Raw genomic sequence first — 17659 nt, 5'->3', positions numbered from 1 at the left:
TTGTTTCAAACACTTCATGGACATCAAGTCCTCTTCATTAGTTCCTGTAAATGCCAATGAAATTAGTCAACCTAGACCCTGTGTACAATGCACCTCTCTGCTCTTGCACCACACTCACACCCTCATTAGGATACTGCACACCAATATTCACCTGTGCCATCACTGTCCCAGCCACATTAAACTTCAGCCCCATTGGGGTTATGAGCACCGGAGCCGGCGCCTGACTTCTGACGGCGAGACCCAAAAGTCTCCTGAGGTGGTCCTCTTAGTTTTGCTTGGCTTCCAGGGAGGTTGAGGAAGACCTCAGATGTGTTGGCTTTAGGACCTGTGAGATAGAACTTTTGAAGTCTCCTGAGTTGGTACTCAGAGACGAGGACAAACGTATTGTTGGCACTGACTGCAGGACCGATTGCCGAAGCCAGTCCTGCTAGCAAAACTGTGACTTGTTTGGTCCTCGGATTGTATTTCAGTAGCCTTCCGGTTGATTCTGGCTAAAAAATTTGGCTGTGAAATGTTTCTGCACATGAAAATGAAGGTATTATTGTCACTAGTATGAGTGTCTCCCCTACAAACATTGAAAATTTTCACTTTTAAATATTTTCTGCTGAAACAAACATAGGATTATTGATAATCAGTTAGTGGTTGGGTAGAAGTGAAAAGAGGTAGAAAGGTACCTTAGCTCGTAAGTTTCACTAGTGTCTGAGAAAAAAAAACCATACCATTGGGTTGGTTACCACTGAGGAAGCGAAAGGGAATGCCTTCTGCTGCAGTGGCAAGTACGGTTCCAAGGCCTCCTCTAAACCCAACCACTTGGAGCCCAAAATATGCATCAACTATGTAGAGCTCTCCTGTTGCATAGTTGAAACTAAGACCTGGGGGTCTCCTGCATATGGGTCCCAAATCCGGGTCAGTTGTGCCATCACAAAGTTCTTTGGTCCTAAAAAAACCATAGAGTTAGAAAGGGTGGGACAATTTTGCATCATGGAAGTGAGTGCTAAATGCGTAACATAAATGTTTAACTATGCCAGGGTGTTCTAGACATTAGAGGACAGTCTCAGTGCACAAGACACTGGTCATTGTGAGTTTGGGAGGTCAAATGTACGTGGTGGTGTTATTTTTGTATGCGGAGCAGTTGATTTTGTGATTTGAAACCATGATTAAGGTTTCATATATGAACTATGCGATATGTTTCAATTGATACGTATTGGGATTTTTGGACTTTTGATATTGATATTCATCGATATATCCAATACGAAGGGTATTAGAAAAATTACTCATCTTGAAAAATTACCTTGCATATGAAGTGTATAAAGTCTAGTTAAATCCGATTCACACATTTTATGGTTTTTTTTTGGGTTTGTTTTTGAATATGTAGTATTATTATGGAGATATAAGAGCTTTATAAAATAAGTCTACCATGATAAAAATACATATACCTTTTTGGTGAAGTGGTTGCAAATTCAACAAAACCAAAGCCAAGACCTAGCCATTTGAGAATCCTACCATCAGCAACACCAACATAAGGTCCTCCACCAAGGAAGTTGAAGGCAACAGACTCTGGACCTGTCATATTTGGTGGCAGTTGGATCATGCTAAATGATGAATAATTGCTAGCACACAAATTCCAACCAACCAACCCCATAGGGAAAGTGAAGAGAAGAAGATGATGAATATAGAGTGCATGGTCACTCTTTCCATGTACAATCTTCATAGTATTGAATTTGAGAGAGAGCGAGAGAGAGAAGGAGCCAAATCAATCTATATTTATAGCTGTAGTCACTCCAACTTCCTCCCCTGTTTGGTGCAATTTATGAGTCTAGTTTATTCTTATTTTTAAAATTTGTGTCTGAATGTCTAGTGTAACTTTTGTCTATAGTTTATGAGACAAAAATAACTTAATAACCTATAGAAATTTGATTATTGAGAAGGAAGAAAATGATACTTTTAACTTTTAGTTTGTAAGAAGCTACACTATTCCAAATATAAGTTGTTTGAATTTTAAATTTGTTACTTTTTTTGTACCCTCCATAGATTCAAGATCTAAACCTACTTTTGCTTATAATTTATGAGATAGAAATAACTTGAAAAGTTTTGATTATTGAGAAGGAAATGAGAACTTTTAACCTTTACTTTTTACTTAACTTTGAGCTTGTAAGAAACTGCACCATTCTAAGCATAAGTTGTGTTTGAATTTTAAATCAGTCACATTTTGTTTCTTTTCTCTTCATAGATTCAAGATTTACGGAGAAAATTTGCAGTAAAAGAAAGTGGCTACTATACACATTTCAAAAGAGTGCATATGATATTCAGAATCAAAAAAAAAAAAAAAAAAAAGAGTGCATATGATATGCATTCAAAATTTTAGCCACAATGGTTCATATCATGACTGATTTATGTTGTAACCAAAATCAAGTAACTATATGTAAATAAAATTTTTGTATATATTTTATTATACAAAGTGATGTGATTTCTTACCGTCTTTTTGTTTTTAATAAAAATACACATTGTTATTTTTATAATTTTTAAAGTACCATTGAAATATCATTTTGGATGTGATTTTTGTATTAATTTTTCTATATACATATCAAAAGGAAAGATTATATGGTACATTCATCTCAAAAGGTGTAGATTATATGCATCTTATAACTAAAAAAGAAAATGACAAAATTTCATATTTTTTGAGTCATAATTTAAATAAATAAAAAATTCATAATTAAATATTATATGAGGCATAATTAAAATAATATTATAACTAAAAAAAAAATTACATAATTAGAATATGAAGTGTGTATGGTAAAATTCTCCACAAATCATTCATCACAAAGTCTCATACTAAAATCACCACAAATACCTCTGAAAGCTGAAGTAACGGTTTTGTTTGGTTGAATAGAAAATAAGAGGCCGCGAACCGATTATTGGATCTGTTTTTTGTCATCTCCATGCACTTTACGACTGTCCTTTTTCCTCCTTTTCTATTTCATTTTCATTAAATTAAGCCTTTTTTACACACTAAAAAAAGTCCATGCATCATCGATCCCTTTTTCTTTAGGCCCTTTGTGACAACCTACTTGGGGCATTTGGTTTGCTTTTTGGAAGATAGTTTAGTTTTTTTCTTTTATTTTATTTTTTATATAGTAATTTTTCTTTCATATTTTGATTATTTTTTCTTTTTTTTCTTTTAGATATTATTATTTTTTTACTTTTTAAATATACCTGATCTAAATGCATTTTAAAAAGTTAATAACACTATAAATTCAAAATTTTTATTCAAAAATATCAATATATGTAATACAGAGTCATTCTATAAAATAGACCCCACATTAAAATTTCAACTTGATTCACCCGAAAAAAATCAAAATTTTAATCAATCTCAGCTGATTGGCTCAATTTCATTTTGTTATAATTAAATTTATTGGATGGGTAGCCTTAGCTGAGCTTGAGACTTTCATATTAATATTTGTATTGCTGCTGCCCCCTAAATTCAAGCTGTGGTCCATACTCAGGCACAACAAAGAACAAGCTAAGACAGGTGTAATTAAATTAAAATGCCTATCCCATAACTTGTCACCATAACCAAACAGACACCAAACTGCCATAAGAGGGGAATTGAAAACCTTCTTAACTCAAATTAGGGCAAATCCTGCACAGAGCCACTTCCAGATTTAGAGGTGGCCAAAAGATAATATGCAGAAGAGGCAGCAAAACTCGCAAGCACAAAAGCATTTGCCAACACAAGGAAATTCTTCAAGAGTAATCTATGAAGCAGCAGATTAATGCCCTTCGAAGAACATTTGAATGTCATTTGCAGATGGGTATACTCATTGTTATTAATTAGTGATCATATCTCTCTCAATGAAATAACACAAAAAAAATGGAAAACGTTCATCAAAGATCCTCAATGTTAAGCTTTCTAATGAGATTTAAGTCCTGGGTACAAAAATTTGACTATTGCCTTTGATTTTGGCTTAATAACCTAGAAATATAGGTTTGTGAGTATTTGCTAACATGAGGGCCAACAAATTTCTTTCTGACAGATGTACTTCTCTGCAAATCCAATCAAAAAGAACCCATATGTGGAAGTACCACTCGTCCAATGTACCTGCAATTCAAAAATCAAAACAATGGAGGCTGGCATTTTGTAATGATAGTAACACAATTCACACATTGCATAAATAACTGGGAATGAGAACTTAGACCAATAATAATAATAAAAGAATTAGATTAAAAAATAAAATTCCATTCTAAAAAACACGGATACTTCTAAGAAGGTTCCAACACTTGTCAGACATTCCAAACATGTCTTATTTCTTTTAAGTTTTTTTAGGATCAGACATGCTTCAAAAAAGAACAAAAAAAAAGTGGACACACATTGCAAATTTGAAGAAATATAACTTGGGAGCTAATGATAAAATAAAAACAATGTGTACAGATATCTATTTATTCTTTCCTTTTTACTTTTAAGAATTCTTAAGCCCAAACTTCCAATTTGTTTATAAACAAAACTGTCTAACATTGATATAAGGGCTTTTTGGTCACAGTTCTTTCCATTGTGTAGAAACTCAAGGTCCGGTGAAATGATGAGAACAGCAGACACCGGCCGTTACTCACTGAAACTACAATATGAATGAGTTCCAAGAAAGCGGCCATTCACGTCAGGAATAGAGGTTGTTGAACATCATCAGAATTATTTGCAACACGAGCATTCAGATAACAACAAACACTTATCCAAGCAAGCAGGATTACTTTGGTCAAAGCCCATTAAGATACCACAGCTTTTGGTGTTCTATGATTCACCTCCAAATAATGAGTAAAAATGATTTCTTACTATTTTGATTTAAAAAAATATAAATGTATTTGTACTTATTTTCATATAAATAAAATTTCATATTTATTTGTAGCCGTGCCGTGCTGTGCCATGTCTTTTTTCATAAAATTTCTATATCAGTGTGTCCATATCATGTCATAACATTTGTCATGTCGAAAACTATGCTTCTTGAGTTGCATTTATAAAATGAGAGGGACTTACATTTGATATAATGAGACTGACCCCTACAAGAAACTCTCGATGTTAAGTTCCACAAAGGAGCATGGATCAGGAATACCAAAGTTGTTCAGCACCTGAAAACAACAACAAAGAAGATTATGTAGCAAGATTGCCCTTGTAAACTAACTACAAATTAACTAAATTGTTTTCAAATTTTAAGTAAATAAATAAAGTTGATTGTATCATCTTGGTCACAGTACAAGAATGCAAACAGCATAGATGCTAACACAAGAATGCCCATAAGATATTAATAGCCATTAAAATTTGCAAGATATGAAGGGTCAGTAATACATGCATGCACGCACCAGAAATGCTGTTTAATGCAGAAATATGTAAATTACCCCGGAAAAATCACCTCCGATTCAATATCATCACCATCACCTACTGTTTCCAAATAAGTTCTCCACATTCCATCATTCATCAATTCTACAACACAAATATTATATATACACACACAAAAGAGGCCAACTAGCATCTTTGAAGGGACTTTCAAAAATCACCTCCAATTCAATATCAACACCATCACCTACTGTTTCCAAGTAAGTTCTCCACATTCCATCATTCATCAATTCTACAACACAAATATTATATATACACACACAAAAGAGGCCAACTAGCATCTTTGAAGGGACTTTCAGCCAGGGAAGGAGCTGATTTCAATTTGCAATGATTTCAATGGTTGTGAAGGTGGTGGCAGACAACAAACAGTGGAGTTGATGTGATAGGTGATTATGAGTCCAAAGGTATGCTTATATACCCTTTCCTCGGGTTTGGGCAAGAGAGGGGGAAGTGGATCTACAAAGGAGAGGAAACCTTAGTTTCAAATTTAAAAGGTTCATTAATTCACATAGTAAGATCTAAGAATTAAAAAGAAGGAAATATGCTTCAATGAGAAAAGTATCTCTTCATGTGGGAACTATTTCCCATCCATTTTGCTCAAAAAACACTAAACTAAATCTCACAAGAAAAACAAACTTCTTGCACACACATCAAAATATAGATCATCATGATAAAGGCATGCTTTTCAACCTATTCCTCCTAAAGGATATTATAACAGCAAGAAAGCAAAACTATCTTACAGCAACTAATCCACGTTGTCTAATATCTAAAATAAGTTTTCTTGAGCAATATTTTACATACCTCTGGATGCACAATACCAAAAGCACCTATGCACTTCCCTTTGAAAATAATTCTAGCTTGTCTACCAGGAAGAAACTCAGATTCCTACAGTACATATCAAGAGAATGGTAAGACATTACAAATATTCCCTAGGTCAATTTTAAAAAAGAATGCATATAAGAGGTAAGACTTACATCTGCACGTTCAATATAGTAGCCTGCATTATCCCCAGGTTTTACAAATGGTGTCCCAATTACTTCCATGATTCTGTCGACCAGGCCGTGAATAAGCTGCGAAGCCAAAGTTGAAAATTAATTTTGCCAAATAAGTCGATCAGATCCCACTCAAATAATTTTCTTAAAACTACATGAAAAAGGAAAGGCGGAAAAGATGACATCTTCTATGGGTTTGTTTTTTTTTTTAAATAGCAGATGCATGGAAACAAGTGGCAGCACTTGTTACCGTAGAAAATATCAGTAGATTCAAAGCAGCATAAAGTTCCAATTGCATGTGAATAACAGTAATCACTCGCAACATTTAAGATAAGAGCAGTGATATGAAAAATGCTTGAAGACTCAGAAATTAGTTATCTATAATTAATAGTACATGTGGCAAACAAGACAGTAACCAATGTTTTGTTTACACCCAAACAGCCCTAGATGCACTTTGATTTAGCCAAAAGGCACATCACTGCATACCTCTAATTGGATATTCATGGAATATTACAGATCTCCATCCATTTCCAGCAAATTAAGACATCTTGCCCACTGGACGAAAGTTGGCTATTTATCCAGTAAGCACTTTTTTTTAATTTTCTTATTTATAAATAAATCCAGTAAGCACTTAATCCAATTAAACAGTTGTAGGATTTTTTTGTAATTGTGATATTGATCCTTGCTGAAGAGCATACAGGTAAACTAAATACCTCTTTTAATTAAATCTTATAGTGACTATACATTTTTGTTTTCTCATTGACTCATGTCTCTTCTACTGTAACTGCTAAGCATTTCCCCCCACTAGCAAGTACCTCTTTCACAGTTTCCCAGGCAAACAGTTGTCAACCCAAGTAACAAATTCACTATGCATGGCCATCATCTATTATGAACAAATCTTCTCAAGTTTGAAGGGTTATTATGTTTAACTTTTTTCATTTCTTACCTTCAGCAGCACTAAATGGTATCTCGATTGCACAAATTCCTAATCATATCAGCAGTAAAATTGGTTTTCATCAGTCAACAATCCACCATTACATTGCAGGGAAGCTATAAATAACTTATTCCCTACATAGTCCTTTTCTTGATGTGTCGTTCCTAGTTTTGACATCCATCTTAACACCCATACCTTAGCTACACAGATTGCAATAGCATCTCTACCATTAGCTCAGAAAAAGAAAGAAAAAAAATTCCATAAATTATTGATTTTTTTTTTTTGATCGGCAAATGTTAGTTGTTAGTTGTTAGATTAGTACTTATGGGAGAAATTCTCCCCACCCTTGGCGAAGCACCTAAATGCTTGCACTCCCTTAATTCAACCCCCCTAAGGGGAATTGAACCCATGATCTCCTTGGGACTAAGCCCTAAGGAAGGCATAGTGGCCAACAAGGCTAGGCCTAGTTGGTTGATGGTATCATTGCCATCAATTATTGATGGGTATCATTGCCATCAATATAATTTTTCCTTTAGTAAAGATAGAGCAGTCAAGAGGGAAATCTATTGATCCATTAAACGTAAACTATAGAAGCTAACAAATTCAATCAAATTTTCACACAATAAGCAAGAGGAAAAAAAACTGAAATAATAGGAAATGGAGTTGCATAAAATTTACCCTTCTCATAACTGATTTTCCACAAAAAAAAAATAGTATTCCAAAAATGAAGATTAGACAAAAGCATCACAGAAATTAATACCTCAAATCCTGAGTTAGAACCACAATACAAAGCAGCAAGTTGGCGACGATTTGTGGCACCAACATCTTTTGTCTCATCCAACAGGGTTACATCACCCACTTCAAATATCTAGGACCAAACCTTATGTTAGAAAAACTTCAACACATAAATACATAATAAATGAGGGGGAAAGAAGTAAGGATATTCTTGCAAAGAAGGAAAGATAGAAAATCTTAAGCCATTAAACCACCAAAAGTTTCTAATAAAAATCACTGTTAGAACTATACATTATTGTGACACTAAAGCACATACTATGGACAAAATTCTCACAATTGAGCTTTAACATCAACATTTCCTTAAAATGAATCACTACTACAAATCCAGTTCTATTCAAAATTAAAAAATGGACACTACTACAATGTAGTCCGATTCAAAATTAATAAATCAAACCATTTTGAGTAACAAATTAAAAGCATGCACCAGAAAAATGCATAATACAGATACAGTTCAATCAATTTTGTTCCGTTGGGGATGGGACCCTGCTCCACTGGAGCTGGCAACAAACCACAGCACCACTTCTTCTCCAAGAAAGATCTAAATGTGGTGCTGTGGTTTAGATCAAGTATTGAGATATTTCCTGAAAAAAATGTGCTGTTGTGGTTTGTTGCCAACCACAGTGGAGGGACTCTACTCCACAGACAAAGTTCTATTTATTAACGAACCACCTAAATTTCTAAATTACAGTAACTACTAGCAACCCCAAATAAATGGTTTTCAGGGTTGTGCTTGAGTCTATAGCACATTCACTCTTCTAGTACTATTAGAAATGAAAATAAAAAATAAAAAGTTCATTGCAGTAACAAATCGTAAGAAACTCTTACAAAAGATAACATTTATCTGAATGCAAAATGCAACATTTTCACTATGGAAAAAATAGCTCCAAAATTAACAATCTCGTAAACTTGATCTTTCCATTTCCACCTCCATGGTAAAAGTTCATAAAATCCTCTAATCACAAGACAGAGAATGACTCCTCAATAGACACAATATTCTTCCCTATTTAAAGATTTTGAAATATACCTTTATGGGCTTTGGATGATCTTTATTGTGCCCCACGGTTTTCAATACACCAGGCATAAGACTGGTCCGTACAACCTGTAGAACGCATTGAGTCATTCTAGTTATTGAACTTTTAGAAGTGTAACTTTTTTAGGGATAAGCACTTTTAGATGTATAACATTAGTATGGCATTTGATTAATTTACCATGGTAGCAAATTAAATCAAGGAAACATTTAATTTACCAAGAGACTACTACATAAGAAATTTGCAACACACATCATTTCAAGACCATCACACAAAAGGGACTGGACATATAACTGATAGCCAGGAACACTAACAACACTAAAACGCAGGTGTGCAAGTAGAAAGTCCAAGAGAGAGAGAGAAGGCAACAAGATACCTCTCTTCGATTTTTTAAAATACTTAAAAACCCAATTAACCAAGATGAAAGGCATTGCTGGTCATATTAGCTATTGGGGATGCAAATATTCTCAAACAAACCCTCAAGCTCCAACCTGTAATTTTTTGTCAAGTTCAAAACGCAGCTAAGGATCAATTTTCTGTTGTCAGGTGTCATATATTTCAGTAATTACTTGGCTCCTTTAATTACATATAAGAAGGTCCTTTCCACAAGATTTTCCAACTTTCCTCATTAGTTACAGTAACAGATAGTCTACTATATAACACAAAAAAAAGAATAGTGGGATTCCAACTGAAAATAAAAAATATATAAAGTTTTCTGTAGAAAAAAAAAATATGCAGGCCCACCTTCCCGTCAACAAATTTGTAGAAAAGAGAACAATTTGTTCTTCAAAGAAACGGGTCATCAAGGAATCTTTGGATACGTTCCATATGGCAAATTCTGTTCATACCTTCATCGCAATGCAAGATATTAATCATTCACAAAATTCATTACCTAGCGTCATACGTCCAAACAATTAGATTGGTGAAATGGTCTGAATTTCATGTGGAGTTGGGTGTGCACAGCAAAGCAGCCTGCTTAAAAACACTAGTGTTGGCTTGGTATTCAATCTTTGAACCAAACTACATATGCATGTGTACTGAATGTTTTTACACATCACAAACCTTCAAACAACACAAAAAGTAATCTCTTCCACAATCCCACCCTTGAACCCCCTTCCACTATAACAAAAAATAAAAAATAAAATATATTGCTTTGCAGATACGGGGTCCCCCAGTTGGGTTGGGTCTTTCTAATATATGCACAAGACATACTAAGCATTCAAAAGTCATCACCAAATATAAAATAATTATTCACTGGGTCAGCATAGAAATTGATAAAATAACAGATGGAAGAAATTGTTACATCTCAATAGTGGACTCTCACATCAAGGTATCAACAAAGCAAGAAGTGAAAGGATAATAAAGGAAAAGTAACAAGAAGGATATAAAAAGAAAGGCAAAGCAATTGAATCAAGCATGAAATTCCCAAATAACAAAAAATTTTCTTCTTCAATTAATAAAAGTCAGAGGTTCATATATTTACTGAAAAAGTGGAAGACATAACAATTACATAATAACTTGACTTCATTCCACATAATAATGAAGCAGCAAACAAACCTCAAAATCAGAGGAACGGGGATTTCCAATGATCACTGCAGTTGATTTGTCATCCTTACGGTTCAGCATGGAGAAATTTTCTTTGTAAGAGCAGAGCACCCATGTTAAAACCTCTGTAAACCCGCTCATTGCAATCTGAAAACAAAAAACAAGAAGTTATCAGATTGTAGATTTTCATTTAAAGCCATATAACAATAGAATTACATTTATAACAATAGAATTACATTTATCACTATAATGAAATTTCTTCAGATGACAACAAAAAACTAATAGCAAATTGGCAAAGCTTATCATCATCTTTAAAGGGGAAATACAGCATAACTGATTTTCTTTACACAAGCATAATGTAGCAAACCCTAGGATATCTACAAGCAAAGATTTCCATCTTTCATGAAATTCAGAGACCACTGAACCTAAGTACACAATTGGTTCACACAATAAAACAAACAAAGAATGAATTAAAAATAAGCATCAAGTATACATGCACATATATGAAGAGTTGGATATCATCTATGCGGGTTAAGTGACTTAGAATACAAATTGAGACCCTTAGAAGTTGGGACATAAAATTATGATAGATGAAAAGAATAATAACAATGATGGAATTTGGAGCTTCATCATTGTACATATTGCCAAGAAAAGAAGATCAACAACTGAGATGTCTCTAGCATCATTAGAAGCATATTATTAATCATTCAAAAACTCCTGTTATTCATTTATAATTAGCAGCCTGACCCGCACCCATTCAAGAAACAAAAAAAACTCAATATAATGCAATCACCTAATAATTGTAAGGGTAAAACAACACAAAGCTAACTGCTGTAGAAGAAATTGATATATAAAAAATAAAAATAAAAATAAAAAGACGAGAATCATAAACAGTAGCATCACCCTTTGTAGGCACAAACAATAGAAGTGTCCCTATAACATAACTGTAAAAGAACCTAAAAAACAGGCAGAGACAATACCTCTGATCTAATGAGATCACTAAACTGGTTCAAAGGCAAAGGCTTCAGAGATGCAGGTATCCTCTTTGGAATTTCATTATAGCCAAAAGCAATAGCAACATCCTTTCAAAGAAAGAACAAGCTGCGTGAGGAACAATACACGTGATGATGCTCTGCCTGCTTTTGTTACGTAAAATATGAATATTCATACCTCAGCAACATCACACGGATGAAGAATATCACTTCTGGTAGGAGGTACAGAAACAATGAAAGTGGACCGTTTGTCTCCTGAGTCAGACTTCTTGGCATGCAATTGCATTTTATTCAACAAACCAGCAACCTGAAGGCAGAAAGAGGTCATGTGAATACATCATTTGTTTTCTAGCCAAACTGCATTTCATTGGGGTGTTGTCATGGAACATAAATAGAAACTAAAAGTTTTTTTTATCGGAAGTATAGAAACTAGAAGTCTGTAAATGGGATATAATAAACCTTAAATAATAATTAACACAACAGAATATACAACAAAGCAACAAATAATAGACTGGTCAGGTATTAAAACAAAGCAACAAAGAATCCACATCTCAAGTATCAATTTGATACAAAAAAATCAAAGAAATAGAAGCAATCAAACTAACAAGGGAACTGCTTCAGCCGCAGTACAACTGTAATGACATGTCAATCCTCCAATAAATGGAAAAGTTAAAGCTTCTAAATGAATCAAGTAGGAAGATATAAAATATAATAATGGGCAGAAAATGTAGTACCTCATTTGCATCCAAGGGAACTCCGACTATTTCAGTGACGTAAGATAGAGGCACTTCCATATGGTAGAGTGATAAATCGGGGCAAACACTAGATTTCCCATCAGAATAAATTACTTCAACTGGTTCAACCTCAAACTTTCTTTCACAGTACACTGAAAACATAGTTACCTTGAAAAATAAAAGAAAAATTATATCACCCAGCTGTTGACACCAAGTAAAAGTGACAAACAAATGTAATTGAAACTTTTAAGTCTTACCATTGTGTTTAAAACAATCTTAGCCTTTGTCAAATCAGTGGCTGTGCATTCAATGAAAATATTCTTTGTCTTCAAAGTAATGGCAGAATGAGCACCGTTGATGATTGGAGGCAATGACAGAACAGTTCTGCAGAGAAGAAGAGATCTTTTCAAGAATAGGAACCAAAAACATAATAAAATGAATTCTGAAATAGAACTTCACATAGCTTAATACAAATTAGAAGGGTTGGGGTTATCTTTAAAGCAGATTGCATATGCCAGCCACAATCAAGCTCAAAATCTTTAAAGCAAACGAAGAACCATCCACCAAATATTGTATGTAGCAATTAATTGGAAAGGGAAAAAATGTATAGTAGACATTAACAGCGTCAATAACATGGCGGTAAGAAAGCTCAGAATCCTTAAGGTGAAACAGGTGTAATCAAGAAACCAAAATACCTGTTGCGATCATACAAAACAGGATACACTGGTGAATTCTCAATTATGTGCAGGAACTTCTTCAGCTTCAAATCTGACTGCCAAATATAGATGGTATGTGTCAAGGTAATGTGAAAATGTCTTCAAGATCTATTATAAAACTAACTACATAAATACTATCAAAGATCAATATAAGAATCCTGCACAATACCACATTATCATAATCTAAAGATAAAAATCATAGGCTCATCATTTCAAATCACAAAAGAATCATAAATTTGGACTCACTTTGTAAAACTCCATCAGCTTATCAGCCCTGAAGTTTTTCACCTATATAAAAACCAGAAGCATAACTCAATTTTAGCGGCTTCGAACTATTTACTGAGAAAAATATATTAAAAGAAAGAAGACAAAGAACAGAAACATGAAAACTCGCAACAATAAAAATGTCCAAGAAAGGCAGCAGCCCTCATTCTAATTGTAACAAAGAAATATAGAACAAAGTTATAAAAACATAAAATTTAGTGGCAGGTGAAATATGAGTAGTAGCCAGTAAGTTGCTTACTATGACACCAAACTACCCTTGATTCCCAAAACTTAATAAACGTCAACAAATCAGTCCAACAGCATTCCAACTATATATATATATATATATATGTATGTATGTATAATACGACTTAAATTGACCCTAAACAAGTTAATCAAACATCCAAATTGTTCTCCATGGAAAATTTCATATTTGTCCCTCTTTTCCTTTCCAAGCTCTGCATCATGACAGTGCTCATGCTTTGTTGGAAGATGAGCTTTATTTCAAATATTTGTATACCAAACAGCAAGATTAAAAAATAGAACTGCTTACCTGTTTCAGTGGCACAAAATTTATGTCTGATGGTGGCAGAGCCTGGGAACAAGAAGCAGCATGTAAGTAATAATGTGCATCTTATTAAATCTTGCTTAAGGCCCCGTTTGGGGACTTACCTTTTTAGCCAAAAAGCCAAAAAGTTATTTTTTTAGCCAAAAAGCCAACAACTCATACCAAAAAGTCAAAGATTCTCTTTTCTCTCTACTTTTTGCACATCTTTTCGTAATTAGTCAAAAAGTCATCCCAAACATATAAGTTTTTTTTACCTACTTTTTTAACCAAATAGCCAAAAAGTTACTAAATTAGCCTGTTCCCAAACGAGGCCTAAATTTCAATCATTGGAAAGAAGCTAGTATAAGCATAAAAATGCATTCGCTCCTGCCAAATCAACATATCAATGACCTAGAGACATGATCTAATATTGGTACCATCACAAATAACAGTTAGATATCATGTCCATCCCCAAAAAAATTGCCACGCAGCACAAAGGAAATGAATATTACATTGAAAGATTGTGTAGAAAATAATAAGTGCGGGAACAGCATACCTCATATGTGAAAGGACCTTCTATTGTATCCAAGTCATGAGTTCCAATTGCAACCAGGGCTCTTCGCCTAAAACAATAAGGTGATTGAGGGATCTTAACTGAAAATATTCATAACACATGATTTTTTCCAAGTTGGTATCAACCCATTTCTACATATATCGTACAAATCATTTATTTTTTCTTCGAAAATATTAGCTAGCTATTTAAGATTTAAATCTTAACCAATCATAAAATGTAATCTCTCCTAAGATTTAGATTTCTCACAGAACCAAAAACCATATCATGCAAATCAGACGAATAACATTGGCAAACAACGAACGGGCCCAAATTGCTTTATGTGATTCAAACCACACGTGTAATATGTCACCTGCATATATTTTGATGAAGCCTATCTTGAAGATCTATGAAGCTGTTATATCTTGCTTCATCAAAAGTTACACCTCTTAAAACAGCACAAACAACAAAAGGCCGAATCAAAGATGTCTGCAAAAAAAAATATACATCCATATATATATAATCAATCAAATACAACAAATAATCATTATCCATAAACTGTCCTTCAAAACAAAAACAGACAGCAACAATTGCATTACGCAATATGTACCTCCGGTTTGACATGCATTTTAAGCATGGATTCACTCCTAATATTTGCCACTGTATAAGAAGGAATTGGATCGAGCCCAATAAATATGCGCAGAGATTGAGCAAGCCCTTCCAAGCAAAGCAAATCATATCTATGTATCAACGAAGCAACATGATTGTAGTTAATTTCAGATTTATAAATTCTTAACAAGCAAATTCTGCATGCAACATAAACATACACAGTTTTACACACCACTCTGTTTGGTTTTGATGTTTGTTTTGATTTTTACTTCTTACATCCACTTAATCTAGATACATTCAAAAAATATATAATTTGTGTAAAAATCTTTCAAAATTTCATTACATTTTTTGTATTTTGTTGTATTCAATGAATTTTTATTTTAGTTTTTATTTGCACAAACTTCATATTTTTTTTTAATTGTACCTAAATATTGTGGATGTAAAAAGTTGAAAATAATTGATTAAAGTGTTACAAAAAAAATAATAAAAACGAAAAAATGCAAATTGAAAACTCAGAAAACTGTTTTTTAAAAATCAAAACCAAATCAAACTTTTCAAAAAATCTCAAAATACCGAATTAATTGAACCGTACCTATTAGCTGCAACCTCGATTTTGTAGATAATTTCATCATCTTCAGTTACTTCTTCTTCCAAGTGCCTCTCTTTACTGATAATTGCTTTCTCTGTTGTCTGTATTCAATGTTTTCAAAGTTCACATCAATCCCAAAATTCTTTAGCAATGTAGATGACGAAAGAAAAATATATTTTGTAAATACTTACCACATCATCGAGCTCAATACCGAATTTGAAGCACAAATCTTCGAATTCTTCTTGTGCTGAAACTCGAGTAAACAAATTGTGAACTTGATGAATTGAAAATCGATTACACTAAGAAGAAAAGCGATTAAAGAACTTACTGTATGTACAGCCTAGGGCTTCGAAGAGACGATCTCTTCCAACGCTAACAGTAGGCATGGCGAGATCGAAAGAAATGCGGCGTTCTGCAAAACCCTAGTCCCTGTTTTTGTATGCGCTTCTGTTCTGTAGGACAGTCTCTGCGAGGGTGATAGATAGAGAGATAGACAACGGTTTGGGCCTTGGGAACCGATCTGCCAAAGCCAAACAGAAAGATTAGCTATAATCGAATTAAAAAAACAAATCAAAACTTTCTAAATTTAGGGCAGCCTTAAACCCCCTGCAGTTCGGAGTGGACTCGGTCCGTTCAGACTCAACTCGAGACATTGGATTTAGGTTTGGGTTATTATTTTGAAGCTCGGCCTAACGTGTGGGTCTAACTCATGACCCGACCCACCACTCAAGCCCCACTCAAAAGTTTGTTCCGCCGTTTGAAACTCAATGTTATTTTTAATGAAAAATAATAAAATTTTGATAAAAAAAAAAAAAAAAAATTGTTTAGACCTATCCAAGCCTGCACAAAGCCCGAGCTGAACCTGAGGCCGAGGCCCAACCCACTAGCCCGCCCAAAGTCCGAATACCCTTGGGCTTAGGCTTGGGCTTGGGCTTGGGTCTAGTTTTCTGGCCCGTAGACCGTCCTGGCCCTGCTCGATTTTTGGCGAGAGCCCACAAGGCCCGATATGGGCTGGGCCCAGGCAAAAATTACACCCTTACATACAAGTCCTAACTTATAAATTTACTAGTGTATGGTCGTGCCTGAAGGCACGGCGCAATTAATAATGAGATTAAAATATAAATCAAAATAAAACTATTAAAACATAATGTTAAGATTTTCCTTTTCAATGGTGGTGGACAGTCACAAAGCGGAGGTGGCGATGAGTCCCTTAGTTCAACACCCATTTCAAAAAAATTTTCAAATTTTCTTAAGTTTTGTGAGTAAATTTTAATTTCTACTATAATGCTATTATACGTATTAAAAATTCAACTCATTAAATTTATTTAAATTTTTATTAAAAAATTAAATGTTAGTATTTTATGATGAAATGTCTTCAAATTACTCTAATATCAAAGTTAATATTTTTTATTAAAATTATTAATTTTATTGAATTTATATTAAAAATAATACATGATATAGCGGTTTGGTTTGATTTTTTAAATTATTTTTTGATTTTTTTGAAAAAATAGAAATTAATTTAACAAAAATAAATTGTTTGGTTTGATTTTTCAAAATTTGTTTTAAAGGTATTTTCATTTATTTTATTGGATTTTTCTTTTTTTGCATTTTACTCATTTTTTTGTACTTTTTAAATGCACCTAATCTAAATATATTTGAAAAGTAAAACAAATTGACTAAAATATTAAACAATTCTAACAATAAAAAAAATTCAAACAAAAATCTGTGCATTTTTATTTGGATTTTTGTTTTTTTTAATGATTTTTTTTCGTATTTTACTTTTTAAATGCATCTAATTTTGATATATCTAAAAAGTACCCCAAAAAAATGACTAAAATATGGAGGAAAAAAAAGTTGAGTAATAACAAACGAAAACCAGTCTAAAAATAATCTCTGAAAAATTAGACCAAACAAATATATTTTCAACACCCATTTCGAAAACTATTTCAAAATCATAAAAAATCAACACTCATTTTCCATT

At 33.4% G+C, this 17659-nt stretch overlaps 2 protein-coding genes across 3 annotated transcripts; both read right to left on the bottom strand.

The window, feature by feature from the left end:
- LOC114283420 (protein STRICTOSIDINE SYNTHASE-LIKE 10-like) lies at positions 1–2504 on the bottom strand. The gene is made up of 3 exons (XM_082923779.1): positions 1437–2504; positions 681–937; positions 1–487 (listed from the first exon to the last, which is right to left on the bottom strand). Exons 1-3 carry the CDS (start codon positions 1709–1711, stop codon positions 177–179), a joined length of 843 nt encoding a protein of 280 aa, XP_082779905.1. The 5' UTR covers positions 1712–2504; the 3' UTR covers positions 1–176.
- A 1218-nt stretch (positions 2505–3722) lies between these two features.
- On the bottom strand, positions 3723–16348 carry LOC114283430 (tRNA synthetase beta subunit family protein). 2 transcript variants are annotated; one of them, XM_028226240.2, is made up of 20 exons: positions 16007–16348; positions 15870–15925; positions 15682–15779; positions 15091–15220; positions 14854–14969; positions 14487–14553; positions 13937–13978; positions 13366–13407; positions 13099–13175; positions 12661–12787; positions 12404–12571; positions 11848–11976; positions 11658–11759; positions 10690–10824; positions 9129–9203; positions 8070–8177; positions 6358–6453; positions 6185–6268; positions 5027–5118; positions 3723–4099 (listed from the first exon to the last, which is right to left on the bottom strand). In XM_028226240.2, the coding sequence occupies exons 1-19, from the start codon at positions 16062–16064 to the stop codon at positions 5050–5052; spliced, it is 1779 nt and encodes a 592-aa protein (XP_028082041.2). In that variant the 5' UTR covers positions 16065–16348; the 3' UTR covers positions 3723–4099; positions 5027–5049. The 2 variants fall into 2 exon arrangements, with proteins under 2 accessions (XP_028082041.2, XP_082722835.1); XM_082866709.1 differs by lacking the exon at positions 14854–14969 and having other exon boundaries at positions 16007–16329.
- Positions 16349–17659: the final 1311 nt, after the last annotated feature.

This window comes from Camellia sinensis, chromosome 4, assembly GCF_055761805.1.
Source record: "Camellia sinensis isolate YWXY chromosome 4, ASM5576180v1, whole genome shotgun sequence".
In the NCBI taxonomy this organism is placed as follows: Eukaryota; Viridiplantae; Streptophyta; class Magnoliopsida; order Ericales; family Theaceae; genus Camellia; species Camellia sinensis.
Note: the sequence above shows the minus strand (reverse complement) of the source record. Positions and strands in the feature narration are given on the sequence as shown.

Coding starts and splice junctions, on each gene's coding strand:
- LOC114283420 (XM_082923779.1), bottom strand. CDS start 1,711: ATGAAGATTGTACATGGAAAGAGTGACCATGCACTCTATATTCATCAT. Junction 938..1,436: donor GCAACCACTTCACCAAAAAG/GTATATGTATTT, acceptor TGGTTTTTTTAG/GACCAAAGAACTTTGTGATG. Junction 488..680: donor GACACTAGTGAAACTTACGA/GCTAAGGTACCT, acceptor TTTTTTAGCCAG/AATCAACCGGAAGGCTACTG.
- LOC114283430 (XM_028226240.2), bottom strand. CDS start 16,064: ATGCCTACTGTTAGCGTTGGAAGAGATCGTCTCTTCGAAGCCCTAGGC. Junction 14,554..14,853: donor CTTCATCAAAATATATGCAG/GTGACATATTAC, acceptor TTATTGTTTTAG/GCGAAGAGCCCTGGTTGCAA. Junction 8,178..9,128: donor ATCATCCAAAGCCCATAAAG/GTATATTTCAAA, acceptor GTTTGGTCCTAG/ATATTTGAAGTGGGTGATGT.